This window comes from Bombina bombina, chromosome 7 (assembly GCF_027579735.1).
Source record: "Bombina bombina isolate aBomBom1 chromosome 7, aBomBom1.pri, whole genome shotgun sequence".
NCBI lineage: Eukaryota > Metazoa > Chordata > Amphibia > Anura > Bombinatoridae > Bombina > Bombina bombina.
Window position 1 is genome coordinate 196,224,677 of NC_069505.1, and position 21,882 is coordinate 196,246,558.

The following is a 21,882-nucleotide window of genomic DNA, read 5'->3' on the forward strand; positions in this document are numbered from 1 at the left end:
CAGTGGCTTACATCAACCATCAAGGAGGAACTCAGAGTTCCTTGGCCATGGCAGAGATAGCCAAAATTATTCAGTGGGCGAGACCCACAATTGCTGTCTATCTGCGATCCACATTACAGGAGTGGACAATTGGGAGGCAGATTTTCTGAGCAGACAGACCTTTCATCCGGGGGAGTGGGAACTCCATCCAGAGGTGTTTTCCAGCTTGATCCTCAAATGGGGACAGCCGGAGCTGGATCTCATGGCATCTCGACAGAATGCCAAGCTCCCGAAGTACGGGTCGAGGTCGAGGGATCCTCAGGCTGTACTGATAGATGCTCTGGCGGTTCCTTGGAATTTCAGTCTATCATACCTTTTTCCTCCGTTTGCTCTTCTTCCACGGGTCATTGCTCGAATCAAACAGGAGAGGGCATTGGTGATCCTCATTGCACCGGCGTGGCCTTGCAGGATCTGGTATTGCAGACCTAGTGAAGATGTCATCTCTTCCATCTTGGAGACTTCCACTGAGGAAGGACCTTCTACTTCAAGGGCCCTTCCTTCATCCAAATCTCATTTCTCTGAAGCTGACTGCTTGAAGATTGAACGCTTAATTTTATCTAAGCAAGGTTTTTCGGAGTCAGTCATTGAGACCTTGATCCAGGCTTGTAAGCCTGTGACTAGAAAGATTTACCATAATATATGGCAAAAATATCTGTACTGGTGTGAATCCAAAGGGTTCTCGTGGACTTAAGTCAGGATTCCTAGGATTTTTTCCTTTCTCCAGGAAGGTCTGCGAGTAGTTTGAAGGGTCAAATATCTGCCTTGTCTATATTATTGCATAAATGTTTGGCAGATGTACCAGATGTGCAATCCTTCTGTCAGGCCTTGGTCAGAATCAGGCCTGTGTTCAAACCTGTTACTTCAGCAGGCTCCGTTTGAGCCTCTGCATGCCTTAGATATTAAAATGTTATCTTGAACAGTTTTGTTTCTGGTTGCAATTTCTTCTGCTCGAAGAGTCTCTGAACTCTCGGCGTTGCAGTGTGAATCCCCTTACCTTATCTTTCAAAGGCGGTTCTGCGTAGTAAGTTAGGTTTCCTACCTAAGGTGGTTTCGGATAGGAATATTAACCAAGAAATCGTTGTTCCGTCTTTGTGTCCTAACCCTTCTTCTCATAAGGAGCGTTTACTGCACAACCTAGATGTGGTGCATGCGTTGAAATACTATTTGCAGGCGACTATGGATTTTCGCCAGTCTTCTACTTTGTCGTTTTCTCTGGGAAACGCAAGGGTCAGAAAGCTACGGCTACTTCTCTTTCTCTATGGTTGAGGAGTATAATTTGTTTGGCTTATGAGACTGCTGGACTGCAGCCTCCTGAAAAGATCATGGCTCACTCAACAAGGGCTGTTTCTTCTTCCTGGGTCTTCAAGAATGAAGCTTCTGTGGAACAGATTTGCAATGCTGTAACTTGGTCCTCTCTACACACTTTTTCTAAATTTTCTAAATGTTATACTTTTGCCTCGGCTGAGGTTTCCTTTGGGAGAAAGGTTCTTCAAGCAGTGGTGCCTTCTGTTTAGGTTAACTGTCTTGTCCCTCCCTTATCTGTGTCCTCTAGCTTGGGTATAGATTCCCAACACTGTGTCATTAGAAAGAAAACATAATTTATGCTTACCTGATACACGTTCCTCAAACTCATTAATTGATAAATTGGCATTTGATGGAGCGACATTGGACCCCATGGCTGTACCTTTTCTTTGAACATACCAGATGTCTTGAAATAAAAAATAATTTCAATATAATACCAGTCTTAACAGGTTTTCAACGAAATCACATTAAGAATCAGTATATCCCTTGTTCATGTTAAGGATCTTTACTATGATGCCTATTCCTGTTTCATGTTTTATTGCTGTGTACAGACTTTTTACGTCCATCGTATACAGAATAAATTTGTAAGAATTTATTTCAAGATTTCTAGCTTTGCTAAGAAAGTCCCCTGTATCTTTCAAATAGCATGACATCTTAATACCCCTTGGCTGTAGCACCTTGTCCTAAAATTTTGAGATATTAGTGTATACTGAATCTATACTATACTGGCCTGCCCGGTGGTTTTTTAACATCTTTATGAATTTTGTGTACTGTATAAAATATTGGTGTCCTAGGGTTTTTACTAATCCATTAGTTGTTTATCAATATGCCCTTGTGCTAGGCCCCTGTCTAAGACTGTTTTTTATTTCTTTTTCTATTTCAACTACTGGATTATGTGACAAAACCTCATAGGTCTCAGAATCATTAAGTTGTGAAATGATTTCTGAAATATAGTAACCTTTATCGAGTACCACTGTGGCACCCCCCTTATCGGCCCCCTTCAGTATAATCTTAGGGGGTTTTTTTTAGACTCATTAATGACTGCCTGTCAATTTTGTTGAAATTGTTATTACCCCTGAAAACATGTTTACCAAAAATGTTGTCATGTTTAGCTTTTAATTGACACAATTCCTTATTTATCAATTTAGTAAATGTATTTATACTGGGGTCATTAACAACACGGTTAAATTAACTCTTTTTATATAAACCCAGTTCTTTCAAGGACCATTCTTGCTCTTCAATGCCTTTAGGCAAAGGGATGAAACTACCTTTAACCTTTAGGGAATGCCATATTTTCAATTATAATGTTGCGATACAGTCTATGTAAATCTTTGTCAAGCTCGAAAAAGTCAGTGTCTATCATTGGGCAAAACGACAAGCCTTTGTTTAGCATATTAATTTCCTGTGCAGGCAGTTCATGTCTAGATGTATTCACCACAGTTTTATTTATTCCGGTTCTGGTGCTTGCACCCTCCTCGACGCTGTCTTCCTCTTGCCTTTCTTCCAATGGGGACGCCGCTGACGAATCTGTGGAGCTCTCCTGAGTTCCGACGACACTGGCTCCTCCTCCCTGTCGCCATCCGTAAAAAGTCCCTGGAGCCTTTTTAGGGAATTTTACAAATGGACCCAGTGGAAAACCTCAGCAAGGAATATGAGTTATTGAGATGCAAATATATCAAATGGGATCTCCACGCCACCACTTTGTCTGAATATTACAGAGTTAAGAGGATCCCTTGGGGCCTTAGAATGAGTACTTGCCCTACACTTTTGAGTAAAAATGAGTACTGTTACAAATTTGAGGCCATCCTAAATAAATGTTCTTACGACCTGATGGTACACACAGTGGAGTCACTCTTAAATGAAATGGATATTCAAGACCAAAAAATTCAAACGAGTAAGGAGGAACTCACCAAGATTATGACATCGGAAGAACTAGCCAAGTTAGAACAGCAGATTGGCGAAAATACATCAAAGTTGCAACAAGAGCTCAAAGACATCAAAAGAACGAAGTTCCTACTTGACGAAAATGACTACAAACAAGTGGCGTTAAGGTTCCCAAGGCATCCGGAATAACAAATACGGAAGTAAGCGTAGAACCAACCAGAGAGGTGGACGTAGACGCCAGGGGGGAGGAGCCAGTGACGTCAGAACTCAGGAGAGCTCCACAGATTCGTCAGCGGCGTCCCCTTTGGAGGAAAGCCAAGAGGAAGACAGCGTCGAGGAGGGCGCAAGCACCAGAACCGGACAAAAGGAAAAGAGTGAAGCTTTACCCAGACGCACCAACAGGAGGAACAAGCACCAACCACGCAAGTAGAGAACAATGTAATAAATAATACTGTGGACTGCCTGCACACGCAATTAATATGCTAAACAAAGGCTTGTCGTTTTGCCCAATGATAGACACTGACTTTTTCGAGCTTGAAAAACCAAAGATTTACATAGACTGTATCACAACATTATAATTGAAAATATGGCATTCCCTAAAGGTTAAAGGTAGTTTCGCCCCAATGCCTAAACACATTGAAGAGCAAGAATGGTCCTTGAAAGAACTGGGTTTATATAAAAAGAGTTCATTTAACCGTGTTGTTAATGACGACAGTATAAATACATTTACTAAATTGGTAAATAAGAAATTGTGTGAATTAAAAGCTAAAGTTAAACATGACAACATTTTGGTAAACATGTTTTCATTAATGAGTCTCAAAAAAAACCTAAGATTATACTGAAGGGGGCCGATAAGGGGGGTGCCACAGTGGTACTCGATAAAGAGTACTATATTTCAGAAATCATTTCAGAACTTAATGATTCTGAGACCTATGAGGTTTTGTCACGTAATCCAGTAGTTGAAATAGAAAAAGAAATAAAAACGGTCTTAGACAGGGGCCTAGCACAAGGGCATATTGATAAACAACTAATGGATTACCTGATTAGTAATAACCCTAGGACACCAATATTTTATACAGTACCCAAGATTCATAAAGGTGTTAAAAAACCACCGGGCAGGCCAATAGTCTCTAGTATAGATTCAGTATACACTAATATCTCAACATTTTTGGACAAGGTGCTACAGCCAGAGGGTATTAAGATGTCATCCTATTTGAAAGATACAGGGGACTTTCTTAGCAAAGCTAGAAATCTTGAATCAAATTCTGACAAATAACATAAGTAATATACTGATTCTAAATGTGATTTTATTAAGAACCTGTTAAGACCGGTATTATATTGGAATTATTTTTTATTTCAAGACACCTGGTATGTTCAAAGAAAAGGTACAGCCATGGGGTCCAATGTCGCTCCATCAAATGCGAATTTATCAATTAATGAGTTTAAGGAACGTGTTGTCTATAAAAATAATATCTTTAAAGAAATGGGCGCTGTTTGGTGGCGCTTCATAGATGACGTCTTTGGTATATGGTGGGGCGACATTGGATCCCTATACAGGTTTGTTAGAGAACTCAATTCTGCAGTGAGGGGGTTGGAATTCTCTAACTTATAGTGAGGAGTCAGTGTCCTTTTTAGACACAGTAATATATAAAAAGGGTAACACACTTACATTTGATCGCCACACTAAAGAAACTGACAGAAATACTCTGTTACACTATGACAGTTTCCATCCTAAAAAACTCAAAAGATTTACTTCCCAAAAGTCAGCTGTTGAGGGTGAAAAAGGATAGTGAGTGAGGAAAGTAAAATTGATCTCAGACTTAAAGAGATGCAATAAAAATTAATAAAATGGGGATACCCTAGTAATTTGCTGAAAGAAAAAATGATAGATATCAGCACAGGGGAGGTAACACAAGTTAATCCCCTTATTACGGGATTGTCATGAAGACATCCCTGAATTTAAAACACCTCCACTCTTCGCACACAGAAGGGGTAAAATCTGAGGGACCACCTAGTGAGTACTGATATAGGATCTAATCGTAAAGCTGAACAAACACATATTGGTAAGAAAGTTACAGGCAGCTACCCCTGCCTTAGCTGTATGTAGCTCTATCATTAAAGGCGATTCCTTCTACCAGCCCCATAATGGGAAAAAGTATACCAGCAACAATTTATTTACATGTGAATCAAAATTTGTGATTTATTTGATCAAATGCCCTTGTTTTCTAATTTACTTAGGTAAGGGATAGATTAAGCCAGCACAGGTCAAACATCAGATGCAGCAATTTAGAAGCACCCCCATCAGCACATTTTATTTATAAGAGACATAATATTAGCCAGCTAAGGTGGCAAGTAATTGACCAGGTAGGGCCACAAAGAAGTGGATTAGATAGAGAAAAACTCCTCAAACAGAGGGAGATGCAATGGATACATAGACTGGAAACACTTAGACCTAAGGGCCTGAATAAAGATTAAGATCTAACTATATTTATCTAACGTGGTGCGATTTTTTTATTATAGACCTTAGTATCCAGTATGCATCATACAATAGAGCAAATATCCATCAGTCTATGCTTTTGATTAGATTGTGTATTATTGTTTTTAAATGTATATAAGTATCTGTGGCATAAATTGTTGATTGGCAACAAAAGAAGTTAATATGGAAAGGAATTTATATTGCAAGGCATTAAGATACATTGTTTGTATAGCCGCAGTTACCTATAGAATCCAGTAGATGGCAGTAGATGCTAAGAAATTGAGTATCTGACGCCAAAATGCCTTTAAAAGTTGTTTGTAAAAGATTGCACAAATTGTATGATTAAGGGGGCAACCCCGAAAAGCCCCTTTTTCGTTTTATCCTGTTTCCAATAAAGTGAATTTTTACTATAGTGCTGTGGACCGACCATTGATTTATTGAATTTCTCTTAGTGATGGTACTCTATGCTCCTCCTCTCGGTTAGTGATGGTACTCTGTGCTCCTCCTTTCTCTTAGTGATGGTACTCTGTGCTCCTCCTTTCTCTTAGTGATGGTACTCTGTGCTCCTCCTTTCTCTTAGTGATGGTACTCTGTGCTCCTCCTTTCTCTTAGTGATGGTACTCTGTGCTCCTCCTTTCTCTTAGTGATGGTACTCTGTGCTCCTCCTTTCTCTTAGTGATGGTACTCTGTGCTCCTCCTTTCTCTTAGTGATGGTACTCTGTGCTCCTCCTCTCGGTTAGTGATGGTACTCTGTGCTCCTCCTCTCGGTTAGTGATGGTACCCTGTGCTCCTCTTTCCTGTTAGTGATGGTACTCTGTGCTCCTCCTTTCTGTTAGTGATGGTACTGAGTGCTCCTCCTTTCTCTTAGTGATGGTACTCTGTGCTCCTCCTCCTCTCGGTTAGTGATAGTACTCTGCTCCTCCTTTTTGTAAGCGATGGTACTCTGTGTTCCTCCTCTCTGTTAGTCATGGTACTCTGTGTTCCTCCTCTCTGTTAGTCATGGTACTCTGTGCTCCTCCTCTCTGTTAGTCATGGTACTCTGTACTCCTCCTCTCTGTTAGTCATGGTACTCTGTGCTCCTCCTCCTCTCGGTTAGTGATAGTACTCTGCTCCTCCTTTTTGTAAGCGATGGTACTCTGTGTTCCTCCTCTCTGTTAGTCATGGTACTCTGTGTTCCTCCTCTCTGTTAGTCATGGTACTCTGTGCTCCTCCTCTCTGTTAGTCATGGTACTCTGTACTCCTCCTCTCTGTTAGTCATGGTACTCTGTGCTCCTCCTCTCTGTTAGTCATGGTACTCTGTGCTCCTCCTCTCTGTTAGTGATGCTACTCTGTGCTGCTCCTCTCTGTTAGTGATGGTACTCTGTGCTCCTCCTCTCTGTTAGTCATGGTACTCTGTGCTCCTCCTCTCTGTTAGTCATGCTACTCTGTGCTCCTCCTCTCTGTTAGTGATGGTACTCTGTGTTCCTCCTCTCTGTTAGTCATGGTACTCTGTGCTCCTCCTCCTCTGTTAGTCATGTTAGTCTGCGTCTCATGCTGTGTTATGATATGTATAGTTTTCTTGTATATTGTGGCAATGATAACATGGTTTCTCTGTATTTGTGCTCTACAGCACTGTGCCTCGGAGAGTTTGTGATTAACCCCCACCAGCAGCACATGGACGTCTTTCACTGGTTGATGGATTGGGAGGGGATGATCTCTGTGTCCAGCCTAGTGAGTCTTCTGGACAAACAGTTCTTCCCAAAGTGGCTGCAGGTACGTAGCTCCACTTCTGTCCTTGCACAAATAGGAACTGGTGTGATGTGGACACCAGGGCTCTTGTGTAACTGCATATAATATAGAATAGGATCATTTATTCACCAGGTATAGAAAAAGAAAATTATACAAGGAATTTTTCATGGTGCATAAGGAATCAGATGACAATAAACAAACAAATGCAATCAGCTGTGTAAAAATATAATCAATTAAATATATTCACAAAGAGTGACTAAAGTGCAATTTGTTGTACCAAAAGTGAAATAAGAGAAGTATTCCTGTTTGCTATTTTAATAGCCTGGGGAAAAAACTATTCAGAAAACGGTTTGTCTGAGTTAGTAAAACTCTCAACCTTGGCCTTCGATAAAACATATACAATTAAAAAAAACAATGGCCAGGGTGAATCAGATAAAAAAATTCAAACTCTCTTATTTAACCTTGAAAAGTAAATGTCATTTAAAGGGACAGTCTAGTCCAAAATAAACTTTCATGAGTCAGATAGGACATGTAATTTAAAAAAAAAATTCAATTTACTTTTATCACCAATTTTGCTTTGTTCAATTAGTATTTTTAGTTGAAAGCTAAACCTAGGAGTTTCATATGCTAATTTTGAAGCCCTTGAAGGCCGCCTCTTCTCTCAGGGCATTTTGACAGTTTTTCACCACTAGAGGGTGTTGGTTCATGTGTTCCATATAGATAACACTGTGCTCACGCACTGATTGGCTAAAATGCAAGTCTGTCAGAAGAACTGAAATAAGGGGGCAGTTTGCAGAGGCTTAGATACAAGGTAATCACAGAGGTAAAAAGTGTATTTATATAACTGTGTTGGTTATGCAAAACTAGGGAATGGGTAATAAAGGGATTATCTGTCTTTTAAAAAAATAAAAATTCTTATGTAGATTTTTCTTTCATGTAATTAGCAAGAGTCCATGAGCTAGTGACGTATGGGATATACATTCCTACCAGGAGGGGCAAAGTTTCCCAAACCTTAAAATGCCTATAAATACACCCCTCACCACACCCACAATTCAGTTTTACAAACTTTGCCTCCTATGGAGGTGGTGAAGTAAGTTTGTGCTAGATTCTACGTTGATATGCGCTCCGCAGCAGGTTGGAGCCCGGTTTTCCTCTCAGCGTGCAGTGAATGTCAGAGGGATGTGAGGAGAGTATTGCCTATTTGAATGCAATGATCTCCTTCTACGGGGTCTATTTCATAGGTTCTCTGTTATCGGTCGTAGAGATTCATCTCTTACCTCCCTTTTCAGATCGACGATATACTCTTATATATATACCATTACCTCTGCTGATTTTCGTTTCAGTACTGGTTTGGCTTTCTACAACATGTAGATGAGTGTCCTGGGGTAAGTAAGTAAGCTTATTTTCTGTGACACTCTAAGCTATGGTTAGGCACTTATAAAGTTCTAAATATATGTATTCAAACATTTATTTGCCTTGACTCAGGATGTTCAACATTCCTTATTTTCAGACAGTCAGTTTCATACTTGGGATAAATGCATTTGTTTCAATCATTTTTTCTTACCTTAAAAAATTTGATTTTTTTCCCTGTGGGCTGTTAGGCTCGCGGGGGCTGAAAATGCTTCATTTTATTGCGTCATTCTTGGCGCTGACTTTTTTGGCGCAAAATTTTTTTTCTGTTTCCGGCGTCATACGTGTCGCCGGAAGTTGCGTCATTTTTTGACTTTTTTTGCGTCAAAAGTGTCGGCGTTCCGGATGTGGCGTCATTTTTGGCGCCAAAAGCATTTAGGCGCCAAATAATGTGGGCGTCTTTTTTGGCGCTAAAAAATATGGGCGTCATTTTTGTCTCCACATTATTTAAGTCTCATTATTTATTGCTTCTGGTTGCTAGAAGCTTGTTCACTGGCATTTTTTTCCCATTCCTGAAACTGTCATTTAAGGAATTTGATCAATTTTGCTTTATATGTTGTTTTTCTTTTACATATTGCAAGATGTTCCACGTTGCAACTGAGTCAGAAGATACTTCAGGAAAATCGCTGCCCAGTGCTGGAGCTACCAAGCTAAGTGTATCTGCTATAAACTTTTGGTATCTGTTTCTCCAGCTGTTGTTTGTATTGCATGTCATGACAAACTTATTAATGCAGATAAAATTTCCTTTAGTACTGTTACATTACCTGTTGCTGTTCCGTCAACATCTAATTTTCAGAGTGTTCCTGATAATATAAGAGATTTTATTTTTTAAATCCATTAAGAAGGCTATGTCTGTTATTTCTCCTTCTAGTATACATAAAAGTCTTTTAAAACTTCTCTTTTTTGCAGATGAATTTTTAAATGAACATCATCATTCTGATACTGATAATGGTTCTTCTGGTTCAGAGGTTTCTGTCTCAGAGGTTGATGCTGATAAATCTTTGTATTTGTTCAAGATGGAATTTATTCGTTCTTTACTTAAAGAAGTATTAATTGCATTAGAAATAGAGGATTCTGGTCCTCTTGATACTAAATCTAAACGTTTAAATAAGGTTTTTAAATCTCCTGTAGTTATTCCAGAAGTGTTTTCTCTCCCTGATGCTATTTCTGAAGTAATTTCCAGGGAATGGAATAATTTGGGTAATTCATTTACTCCTTCTAAACGTTTAAGCAATTATATCCTGTGCCATCTGACAGATTAGAGTTTTGGGACAAAATCTCTAAGGTTAATGGGGCTGTCTCTACTCCTGCTAAACGTACTACTATTCCTATGGCAGATAGTACTTCATTTAAGGATCCTTTAGATAGGAAAATTGAATCCTTTCTAAGAAAAGCTTACTTATGTTCAGGTAATCTTCTTAGACCTGCTATATTTTTAGCGGATGTTGCTGCAGCTTCAACTTTTTGGTTAGAAGCTTTAGCGCAACAAGTAACAGATCATAATTTTATAGCATTATTATTATTCTATAACATGCTAATAATTTTATTTGTGATACCATCTTTTGATATCATTAGAGTTGATGTCAGGTATATGTCTCTAGCTATTTTAGCTAGAAAAGCTTTATGGCTTAAAACGTGGAATGCTGATATGTCTTCTAAGTCAACTTTGCTTTCCCTTTCTTTCCAGGGTAATAAATTATTCGATTTTCAGTTGGATTCTATTATCTCAACTGTTACTGGAGGGAAGGGAACTTTTTTACCAAAGGATAAAAAATCTAAGGTAAATTTAGGTCTAATAATCATTTTCGTTCCTTTCCTCACAACAAGGAACAAAAGCCTGGTCCTTCATCCTCAGGAGCGGTATCAGTTTGGAAACCTTTTCCAGTTTGGAATATATCCAAGCCTTATAGAAACCTATAGCCAGCTCCTAAATACCCATGAAGGTGCGGCCCTCATTCCAGCTCAGCCGGTATGGGGCAGTTTATGTTTTCTTCAAGGAAATTTGGATCAATTCCGTTCACAATCTCTGGTTTCAGAACATTGTTTCAGAAAGGTACAGAATTGGCTTCAAGTTAAGGCCTCCTGCAAAGAGATTTTTTTTTTTTTTTTTTTTTTTTTTTTTTTTTTTTTTCTTTCCCGTGTCCCAGTAAACACAGCAAAGGCTCAGCATTTCTGAAATGTGTTTCAGATCTAGAGTTGGCTGGAGTAATTATGCCAGTTCCAGTTCTGGAACAGGGGCTGGGGTTTTATTCTATCTCTTCATTGTACCAAAGAAGGTCAATTCCTTCAGACCAGTTCCGGATCTATCTATATTGAATCGTTATGTAAGGATACCAACATTCAAGATGGTAACTGTAGGACTATCCTGCCTTTTGTTTAGCAAGGGCATTATATGTCTACAATAGATTTACAGGATGTATATCTGCATATTCCGATTCATCCAGATCACTTTTAGTTTCTGAGATTCTCTTTTTAGACAAGCATTAGCAGTTTTTGTGGCTCTACTGTTTGGCCTAGCGTCAGCTCCAAGAATTTTTTTCAAAGGTTCTCGGTGCCCTTCTGTCTAATCAGAGAACAGGGTTTTGGTATTTCCTTATTTGGACGATATCTTGGTACTTGCTCAGTCTTCACATTTTCGCAGAATCTCATACGAATCGACTTGTGTTGTTTCTTCAAGATCATGGTTGGAGCATCAATTTACCATTCAGTTCATTGTTTCCTCAGACAAGGGTAACCTTTTTAGGTTTCCAGATAGATTCAGTGTCTATGACTCTGTCCTTGTCAGATAAGAGAAATTTAACATTGATATCAGCTTGTCAAAACCTTCAGTCACAATCATTCCCTTTGGTAGCCTTATGCATGGAAATTTTAGGTCTTAGGACTGCCGCATCGGATGCGATCTCCTTTGCTCGTTTTCACATGCGACCTCTTCAGCTCTGTATGCTGAACCAGTGGTGCAGGGATTACACAAAGATATCTCAATTAATATCTTTAAACCGATTATACGACACTCTCTGACATGGTGGACAGTTCACCATCGTTTAGTTCAGGGGGCTTCTTTGTTCTTCCGACCTGGACTATAATCTCAACAGATGCAAGTCTTACAGGTTGGGGAGCTGTGTGGGGGCCTCTGACGGCACAAGGGGTTTGGGAATCTCAGGAGGTGAGATTACCGATCAATATTTTGAACTCCGTGCAATTTTCAGAGCTCTTCAGTCTTGGCCTCTTCTGAAGAGAGAGTTGTTCATTTGTTTTCAGATAGACAATGTCACAGCTGTGGCATACATCAATCATCAAGGAGGGACTCACAGTCCTCTGGCTATGAAAGAAGTATCTCGAATTTTGGTTTGGGCGGAATCCAGCTCCTGTCTAATCTCTGCGGTTCATATCCCAGGTATAGACAATTGGGAAGCGGATTATCTCAGTCGCCAAACGTTGCATCCGGGCGAATGGTCTCTTCACCCAGAGGTATTTCTTCAGATTGTTCAAATGTGGGAACTCCCAGAAATAGATCTGATGGCTTCTCATCTAAACAAGAAACTTCCCTGGTATCTGTCCAGATCCCGGGATCCTCGGGCGGAAGCAGTGGATACATTATCACTTCCTTGGAAGTATCGTCCTGCCTATATCTTTCCGCCTCTAGTTCTTCTTCCAAGAGTATTCTCCAAGATTCTAAAGGAATGCTCGTTTGTCCTGCTGGTAGCTCCAGCATGGCCTCACAGGTTTTGGTATGCGGATCTTGTCCGGATGGCCTCTTGCCAGCTGTGGACTCTTCCGTTAAGACCAGACTTTCTGTCGCAAGGTCCTTTTTTCCATCAGGATCTCAAATCCTTAAATTTTAAGGTATGGAGTTTGAACGCTTGATTCTTGGTCAAAGAAGGTTTCTCTGACTCTGTGATTAATACTATGTGACAGGCTCGTAAATCTGTATCTAGAGAGATATATTATAGAGTCTGGAAGACTTATATTTCTTAGTGTTTTTCTCATCATTTTTTCTTGGCATTCTTTTTGAATACCGAGAATTTTTCAGTTTCTTCAGGATGGTTTAGATAAAGGTTTGTCCACAAGTTCCTTGAAAGGACAAATCTCTGCTCTTTCTGTTCTGTTTTCACAGAAGGATTGCTAATCTTCCTGATATTTCATTGTTTTGTACAAGCTTTGGTTCGTATAAAACCTGTCATTAAGTCAATTTCTCCTCCTTGGAGTTTGAATTTGGTTCTGGGGGCTTTTCAAGCTCCTCCTTTTGAACCCATGCATTCATTGGACATTAAATTACTTTCTTGGAAAGTTTTGTTTCTTTTGGCCATCTCTTCTGCCAGAAGAGTCTCTGAATTATCTGCTCTTTCTTGTGAGTCTCCTTTTCTGATTTTTCATCAGGATAAGGCGGTGCTGCGAACTTCTTTTGAATTTTTTACCTAAGGTTGTGAATTCTAACAACCTTAGTAGAGAAATTGTGGTTCCTTCATTATGTCCTAATCCTATGAATTCTAAGGAGAAATCATTGCATTCTTTGGATGCTGTTAGAGCTTTGTATTATTATGTTTAAGCTACTAAGTCTTTCCGAAAGACTTCTATTCTATTTGTCATCTTTTCCGGTTCTAGAAAAGGCCAGAAAGCTTCTGCCATTTCTTTGGCATCTTGGTTGAAATCTTTATTTTATCATGCCTATGTCGAGTCGGGTAAAATTCCGCCTCGAAGGATTACAGTTCATTCTACTAGGTCAGTTTCTACTTCCTGGGCGTTTAGGAATGAAGCTTCGATTGATCAGATTTGCAAAGCAGCAACTTGGTCCTCTTTGCAGACTTTTTCTAAATTCTACCATTTTGATGTGTTTTCTTCTTCTGAAGCAGTTTTTGGTAGAAAAGTACTTCAGGCAGTGGTTTAAGTTTGAATCTTCTGCTTATGTTTTTCATTAAACTTTATTTTGGGTGTGGATTATTTTCAGCAGGAATTGTCTGTCTTTATTTTATCCCTCCCTCTCTAGTGACTCTTGTGTGGAAAGATCCACATCTTGGGTAGTCATTATCCCATACGTCACTAGCTCATGGACTCTTGCTAATTACATGAAAGAAAACATAATTTATGTAAGAACTTACCTGATAAATTCATTTCTTTCATATTAGCAAGAGTCCATGAGGCCCGCCCTTTTTTGTGGTGGTTATGATTTTTTTGTATAAAGCACAATTATTCCAATTCCTTATTTTATATGCTTTCGCACTTTTTTCTTATCACCCCACTTCTTGGCTATTCGTTAAACTGAATTGTGGGTGTGGTGAGGGGTGTAATTATAGGCATTTTAAGGTTTGGGAAACTTTGCCCCTCCTGGTAGGAATGTATATCCCATACGTCACTAGCTCATGGACTCTTGCTAATATGAAAGAAATGAATTTATCAGGTAAGTTCTTACATAAATTATGTTTTTCCACAGATCTCACAATTCTGTGTAGTTTCTTCCTTAATGAGATGTAGCAAAGCTATATTGGGTTATAATAGAGGATAATAACTTGTTTTTATTCAGCCATCATCAAATCAGTTTTAACAGTTTTTGAGACGGCTACATTTTATAAGTTGAATAGTCTAGTCAAAATTAAACTTTCATGATTCAGATAGAGCAGGTAATTTTAAGCAACTTTCTAATTTACTCCTATTATCAATTATTCTTCTTTCTCTTGGTATCTTTATTTGAAAAGGCAAGAATGTAAGCATAGGAGCCGGCCCATTTTTGGTTCAACACCTGGATAGCTCTTGCTGATTGGATGGCTACATTTAGACACCAATCAGCAAGTGCTACCCAGGTTCTGAACCAAAAATGGGTTACCTCCTATGCTTACATTCAAATAAAAATACCAAGAGAACAAAGAAAAATTGATAAGAGTAAATTAGAATTTTGACTAGACTATTCCTTTAAGAAGTACAAACGTTGTTGAGACTTTTAAATTATAGTAAAAATATTAAAGTCCCATTTCAATTCATGTTAAATAGTTGTTCCAATGAATTTGTACGATGTAATATTTCGTTTTCAGAGAAGACGGTGATGGGGACTTTTTTCTTCTAAAATAAATGACCATCTCTTTGGTTTTATGAACATTTCATTCTAAATTGTTTGTTTCACTCCATGTTACCAGGCTGTCTACTTCCATGTTGTAGCTCAATTCATCTGTGATAAGTCCATTCAGAGTAGTTTCTGCAAATTTCAGTAACTTCACAGATTCATTTACAGAAGTGCAATAGTTGGTATATAAGGAATAGAACAAGGGAGACCGAACACAACCCTGTAGGACACCAGTATTGAGGAAGATGGGGTCGGAAATCAGCCCATTCACTTTAACAAACTGTTTCCTATTGGTTAAAAAGCTATAAAGCCTTTGGCATATGAAAAAGGTCAATAAGCTAGAAATGTTTTATTGTGTATGAAAGAGCCGCCCTTCCTAGTGTTAGATATTTGTTAAATGAAAGATAAAGGGACTTTATCGTGTTTATGAAAGAGCAACAGTTCAGCGCTATAAAAATATATTGCATGAAAAAAGGGTTAAATAAATGTTGTTTACCTGGTTACCTTAGATTTAGTGAGCTCTGGTTATTTACTGATTAGGTTGTCACTAATTTGTAATTAGTTTTTCCGTTTGTAGTGTCGGTCAGTCACAGCCTACTTAGTTTACTTGCTAATGCTAAAGACCATAGGATGCCAGCAGGGTCTCACTGTATTGTCCTTTAGGTCCTGTGCTCCTGGCTCAGTAACAGCCCTAATTATGAAGAGATCACCAAGTGGTATCTGGGATGGAAGACCATGTTCTCAGACCATATACTAGCCCATCCAGCCATCAAAGAGAAGTTCAACGAAGCTCTGGACATCATGAATAGAGCAGTGTCATCTGGAGTGGGTATGTAATGTGTGCACTGTTTTGTTGTGTTACTGTGCAAGTCGCTATCTGGCGTGGGTATATAATAATGTGTGCGCTGGTACCTTTGTTACTGCGCCAGTCACTATCTGGTATGGGTACAGAATAATAAGGGGAAAATGAGCCATAAAAGTATTGTTTTGGGTATGAGATGTGAAGACATGAAGTACTGTTGAGTCATGGTTTAGGCACTTGTACCAAGCATCAACTCTTGTCTGTCTTCCGTTTCAGGTGTATACATGCAGCCTGGTGCGCGGGAGAGCATTGCCTATCTGACCCAGACTGAACGGAGAAAAGATTTTCAATACGAGGCCATGCAGGAGCGACGTGATGCTGAGAGTATTGCACAGAGAGGCATTGGGGTGACCACGGCTGCTGTGCCCATGAACTTCAAGGACTTGATCCAGTCTAAGGCTGAGGAGCACAATATTGTATTTATGCCATTGATTGGCAAGCGCCATGAAGGGAAGCAGCTGTACAATTTCAACCGCATTGTGATTTTCATTGACCGAGGAGTGGTGTTTGTACAAGGAGAGAAGACATGGGTGCCCACCTCATTGCAGAGTCTTATAGACATGGCCAAATAGGATATGCACTGTGTATATCAATAATTTGGTGTCACATTACAGAAGGTCTCCACGAACAATAAATGTTTTTATATGCACTGTATATATCCGCAATTAAATGCCACATTACAAAAGGTCTCCACGAACAATAAATATTTTTATATGCACTGTATATATCGGCAAATAAATGCCCCATTACAAAAGTTCTCCACAAACAATAAATGTTTTTTTTTATATGCGCTGTATATATCTGCAATTAAATGCCACTCTACAAAAGGTCTCCACAAACAATAATTGTTTCTCCAACATAGGTGTGTCCGGTCCACGGCGTCATCCTTACTTGTGGGATATTCTCTTCCCCAACAGGAAATGGCAAAGAGCCCAGCAAAGCTGGTCACATGATCCCTCCTAGGCTCCGCCTACCCCAGTCATTCTCTTTGCCGTTGTACAGGCAACATCTCCACGGAGATGGCTTAGAGTTTTTTAGTGTTTAACTGTAGTTTTTATTATTCAATTTAGTTCTTTCAGTTCTTCAGGGGGTTCCGTTTGAACCCTTGCATTCCGTTGATATTAAGTTATTATCTTGGAAAGTTTTGTTTTTAGTTGCAATTTCTTCTGCTAGAAGAGTTTCAGAATTATCTGCTCTGCAGTGTTCTCCTCCTTATCTGGTGTTCCATGCAGATAAGGTGGTTTTACGTACTAAACCTGGTTTTCTTCCAAAAGTTGTTTCTAACAAAAACATTAACCAGGAGATTATCGTACCTTCTCTGTGTCCGAAACCAGTTTCAAAGAAGGAACGTTTGTTGCACAATTTGGATGTTGTTCGCGCTCTAAAATTCTATTTAGATGCTACAAAGGATTTTAGACAAACATCTTCCTTGTTTGTTGTTTATTCCGGTAAAAGGAGAGGTCAAAAAGCAACTTCTACCTCTCTCTCTTTTTGGATTAAAAGCATCATCAGATTGGCTTACGAGACTGCCGGACGGCAGCCTCCCGAAAGAATCACAGCTCATTCCACTAGGGCTGTGGCTTCCACATGGGCCTTCAAGAACGAGGCTTCTGTTGATCAGATATGTAGGGCAGCGACTTGGTCTTCACTGCACACTTTTACCAAATTTTACAAGTTTGATACTTTTGCTTCTTCTGAGGCTATTTTTGGGAGAAAGGTTTTGCAAGCCGTGGTGCCTTCCATTTAGGTGACCTGATTTGCTCCCTCCCTTCATCCGTGTCCTAAAGCTTTGGTATTGGTTCCCACAAGTAAGGATGACGCCGTGGACCGGACACACCTATGTTGGAGAAAACAGAATTTATGTTTACCTGATAAATTACTTTCTCCAACGGTGTGTCCGGTCCACGGCCCGCCCTGGTTTTTTTAATCAGGTCTGATAATTTATTTTCTTTAACTACAGTCACCACGGTACCATATGGTTTCTCCTATGCAAATATTCCTCCTTAACGTCGGTCGAATGACTGGGGTAGGCGGAGCCTAGGAGGGATCATGTGACCAGCTTTGCTGGGCTCTTTGCCATTTCCTGTTGGGGAAGAGAATATCCCACAAGTAAGGATGACGCCGTGGACCGGACACACCGTTGGAGAAAGTAATTTATCAGGTAAACATAAATTCTGTTTTTTTATATGCACTGTATATATCTGCAATTAAATGCCACACTACAAATGGTCTCCACAAACAATAATTGTTTTTTATATGCACTGTATACCGTATATCTGCAATTAAATGCCACACTACAAATGGTCTCCACAAACTATATATGTACAGTATTAGTAATTAAGCTCCGCATTACAAAAGGTCTGCACACGCGATAAATAATGTCTTTCATACAAGTGGTAAGAGTCCACAATCTATTACTTTTGGGAATTACTCTTTCCTGCCACTAGCAGGCGTCAAACATTCCCATACCCCTCTATAAAACCCCTCCCACCTCACTGATAAACTAGTCTTTTCTTTGCCTCCACTGGAGGAAGATTGAAGAATGAAGATGTACTTGTTATTCTTCTGTGAGAGGGGTTCTCAGACTAAGGTCAGGCCCATTTTCCCTCATAGTGCAGTGTTGTATATGAAGTATGGGTAAGGGACTCTTTTCACCTCATGGAAAATGTGTTTCAAGCATTGCACAGGTGTCGCAGAGACCTTTTTTCTTTTGCCTCTTCCTGCTGGGTCTTCAGAATACTCCTTTCCTTCTTAATATAAGGAGAGTCCACGGCTTCATTCCTTACTGTTGGGAAATACTGAACTTGGCCACCAGGATGAGGCAAAGACACCCAGCCAAAGGCTTAAATACCTCTCCCACTTCCCCCAGTCATTCTTTGCCTTTCGTCACAGGAGGATGGTAGAGAAGTGTCAGAAGATTTCAGAGTTGTTCCTCAGGAGGGGTATATGCCCTTCGATATAGGACTGGAGTTTTAAGTAGTCTTGTCAGCCTCTCAGTGAAAGCATTGACAAAAGTCTGGAGATGCAGGGTGAGTCTTCCTGCGAACCCATCCAGACTGCCTGCTAACAGCTCCTTAACCAGTGTTGACGAGTTTCACTGTCTGCTTTTTCTTCACTCAAGTCCATGTCAGGAGCGATGCTACAAGACTGTCACACGTAAGAGGCTGTGTTTCTGTTCCACAGCATGGATTCTAGTAAGATCTTTTCAATTTTTACATATGTTGAAAACGCTAGAAGACAGGGTCACCGTGTGCTCCTTTTATCTTAATATAATCTTGGGTTAATACCTCCTGAGGGAGGTTATTGAACAGTGGGGATTACTTAAATGTGATACTTTGATTTTATGCTGCTTTATGTGGAGATTATTGGGCTCATAGACTGTTTCAGGATGACTATTTTCTCCAGCTCCAGGGTACTGCCATGGGTTCCAACGTCGCCCCTAATTATGAGAACATATTTATGAATTTATTTGAAGAAAGATATATATTTTCTAATAGTATGTTTATTTGATATGGCCCCACCAGGTGGCGATATATCGATGACATATTCGGAATATGGATGGGCGACGTTGGAACCCTGGTAGGCTTTGTAAATGAGTCAAATCTGTCTACTAATCACATAAGGTTAAAATTGGTCTGGAGTGAGGAGTTTCTAGACTTTCTAGATGTGAGGGTGATTAAAGTGGGTAACTCATTTAAACTGATCTCTAGAAAAAGCATTGATTGTAATGGTCTTTTAAGATTTTATAGCGCTCACCCCTCTTCTCTCATTAAGTCTCTCCCCCACAGCCAACTCTTAAGAGTACTGTACATAAGATTGTCTCAGATGAGAATATAATAGAAGAGATGAGGAATATATTTAAAGAGAGAGGATATCCTGATAGTTTAATTAATGTAGAAATTAATTTAAAGGACCAGTCAACACATTAGATTTGCATAATCAACAAATGCAAGATAACAAGACAATGCAATAGCACTTAGTCTGAACTTCAAATGAGTAGTAGATTTTTTTATAACAAATTTCAAAGTTATGTATATTTCCACTCCCCTTGTACCATGTGAAAGCAATTAGCCAATCACAAATGCATATACGTATAGTCTGTTAATTCTTGCACATGCTCAGTAGTATCTGGTGACTCAAAAAGTGTAAATATAAAAGACTATGCACATTTTTTTTAATGGAAGTAAATTGGAAAGTTGTTTATAATTACATGCTGTATCTGAATCATGTAAATTTAATTTTACCTGAGTGTCCTTTTAAATCTATACCTAGATCGGATTTAATGTCATCTAAAAATAATAGTCAATTTAAAAAAATGGATACTAAAGATCAAAGATTATTGTTTGTGTCTGAGTATAATTCGCAGAGCTCTGAAATTCAAAGAATTATTAGGAAGCACTGGGATGTGTTAGCTAGATGCAATCCTAACATAAGATAATTTCAAAGATGCCCAATGCCAGTTTATAAAAAAGGTATGAATATTCAAATGAAATTGATAAAGGCAGATGTAGGCCCTAAGGTAAAAACTAGTTCCAGATATATTACTTCAAAAAACAAAGGTTGTTGTTACCCCTGTTTAGGGTGTTCATGCTGCAGTAACATGACCAAAGGTTTCATATTTTATCACCCACATACTGGTAAGACATACTATATCAAGGGGTATTTCACGTGTTTAACCACGTTTATAATTTACATGATTAAGTGTCCGTGTGGGGGTGTTTATATAGGTGAGTCGACTAGATCTGCCAAATAGAGCATAAAAGTAATATTCATACTGGTAATTTAAAAGCACCACTCGCAAATCATTTTTTGAAAGCTGGTCATTCTATTAGCCAGCACAAATTTCAGGTCATTGACCATATTGAGATAGCACGTAGAGGTGGGGACAGAGAGCTGCGTTTGAAGCAGAGAGAATCCTTTTAGATCTATGAATTAGGGTCCCTTGAGCCTAAAGGTTTAAATAAAGATTGGGACCTATCTGTATTCTTATAGTCCCATCTTAGTAAGTAGGGTAGTTACTCTGTAGTATGAGCAAATAGGGCATTTAATGTGGTGCTTACCTCTGATTATCTATTCTGTAAAGTTTATTAAGAATGACTTTTGTACTAAATATTTTGATAAGTTGTATAATATTGGTGAATACATTATGTTGGTCATGAAGGAGTAAATATATAAAATGATCAACCGTGCCTCCTAGTGGTATGTCAGTATATAAGTCAGTAATGTTTGTTTGTTTGGCATGGCATGATTAAGGGATAATCTCCTGACATATAGCCGTATTTTCTGTCTATGTAATTATTGAATAAATGTAACTTGCTGTCACCCCCTCTGCCTGTTTATTACATTGTTTGGGGTCCTGGGCAGTGACCCTGGGGTGACGTGCGTTACCTCTTTTGAGTGCTGGGATTTCTATCTTTTGTTGCAGTAACGGAACACACAGGTTTTTACTTTCACTTTGAACGCTGCTCAGCACGCTTTTTCTCATAGGGGCGGTCCTGTCTTGCGCACCACGTGACCGGGTGTGGTCACACTTTCGTTTTCCCTTTCCTGGCTGAGCTAGCTGTTGGAGAAGACGTTTGTTTCTCTGTTTGCCTGGGTCTAGGAGGTGGTGAGTGCCCCAGCCATTGGGAGTATAAAGGTGTCGTTTTGTGAGAAATAAAAAGATAGTTTATTCTGTGTCCTACTGTTATTAGCGCAAGCTATGGAGGATTCTGATATGCTTGAGGGTACTCCCTCTATCCCTAATAGTAATACCTGTCTATATTGTGAGGAGGCCTTGGTATGCCCGCCCTCTCAACTATGTTCCATATGTATTAAAAAGGTTATGACTACTGTTGGAACTAGGTCACTGGAAATGATCCTTTAACAGCACCACTGATACAAGTACACCTCGGAATCATTTGAGGTACACCAACTTTAAAAAACTAAGGTCATCCGAGAGGTAACAATCCCATCTTTTCTAGCAGGACGGGCTATATTTGATGTGAGTATCAAATCGGTATAAACGTTGTGGAGCTAGATACACGTTTATTGCACAGCCATCGTGGACTAACAGGTACAATATAACCTTTGTTTAATATATTAAAAAAACAGTATCTACAGGATTACTACAACATCAGTTTGATATTT

At 39.3% G+C, this 21,882-nt stretch overlaps 1 protein-coding gene across 1 annotated transcript in view; it reads left to right on the forward strand.

The window, feature by feature from the left end:
• Window positions 1-16,540, forward strand: part of TFIP11 (tuftelin interacting protein 11) — a 63,493-nt gene extending 46,953 nt beyond the window's left edge. Inside the window, exons 11-13 of the mRNA XM_053720533.1 lie at window positions 7,311-7,453; window positions 15,555-15,720; window positions 15,970-16,540. Coding sequence (XP_053576508.1) covers window positions 7,311-7,453; window positions 15,555-15,720; window positions 15,970-16,325 — 665 coding nt within the window. The 3' untranslated portion in view covers window positions 16,326-16,540. The remainder of the gene's footprint in view (window positions 1-7,310; window positions 7,454-15,554; window positions 15,721-15,969) is intronic.
• The last annotated feature ends 5,342 nt before the right edge of the window (window positions 16,541-21,882 follow it).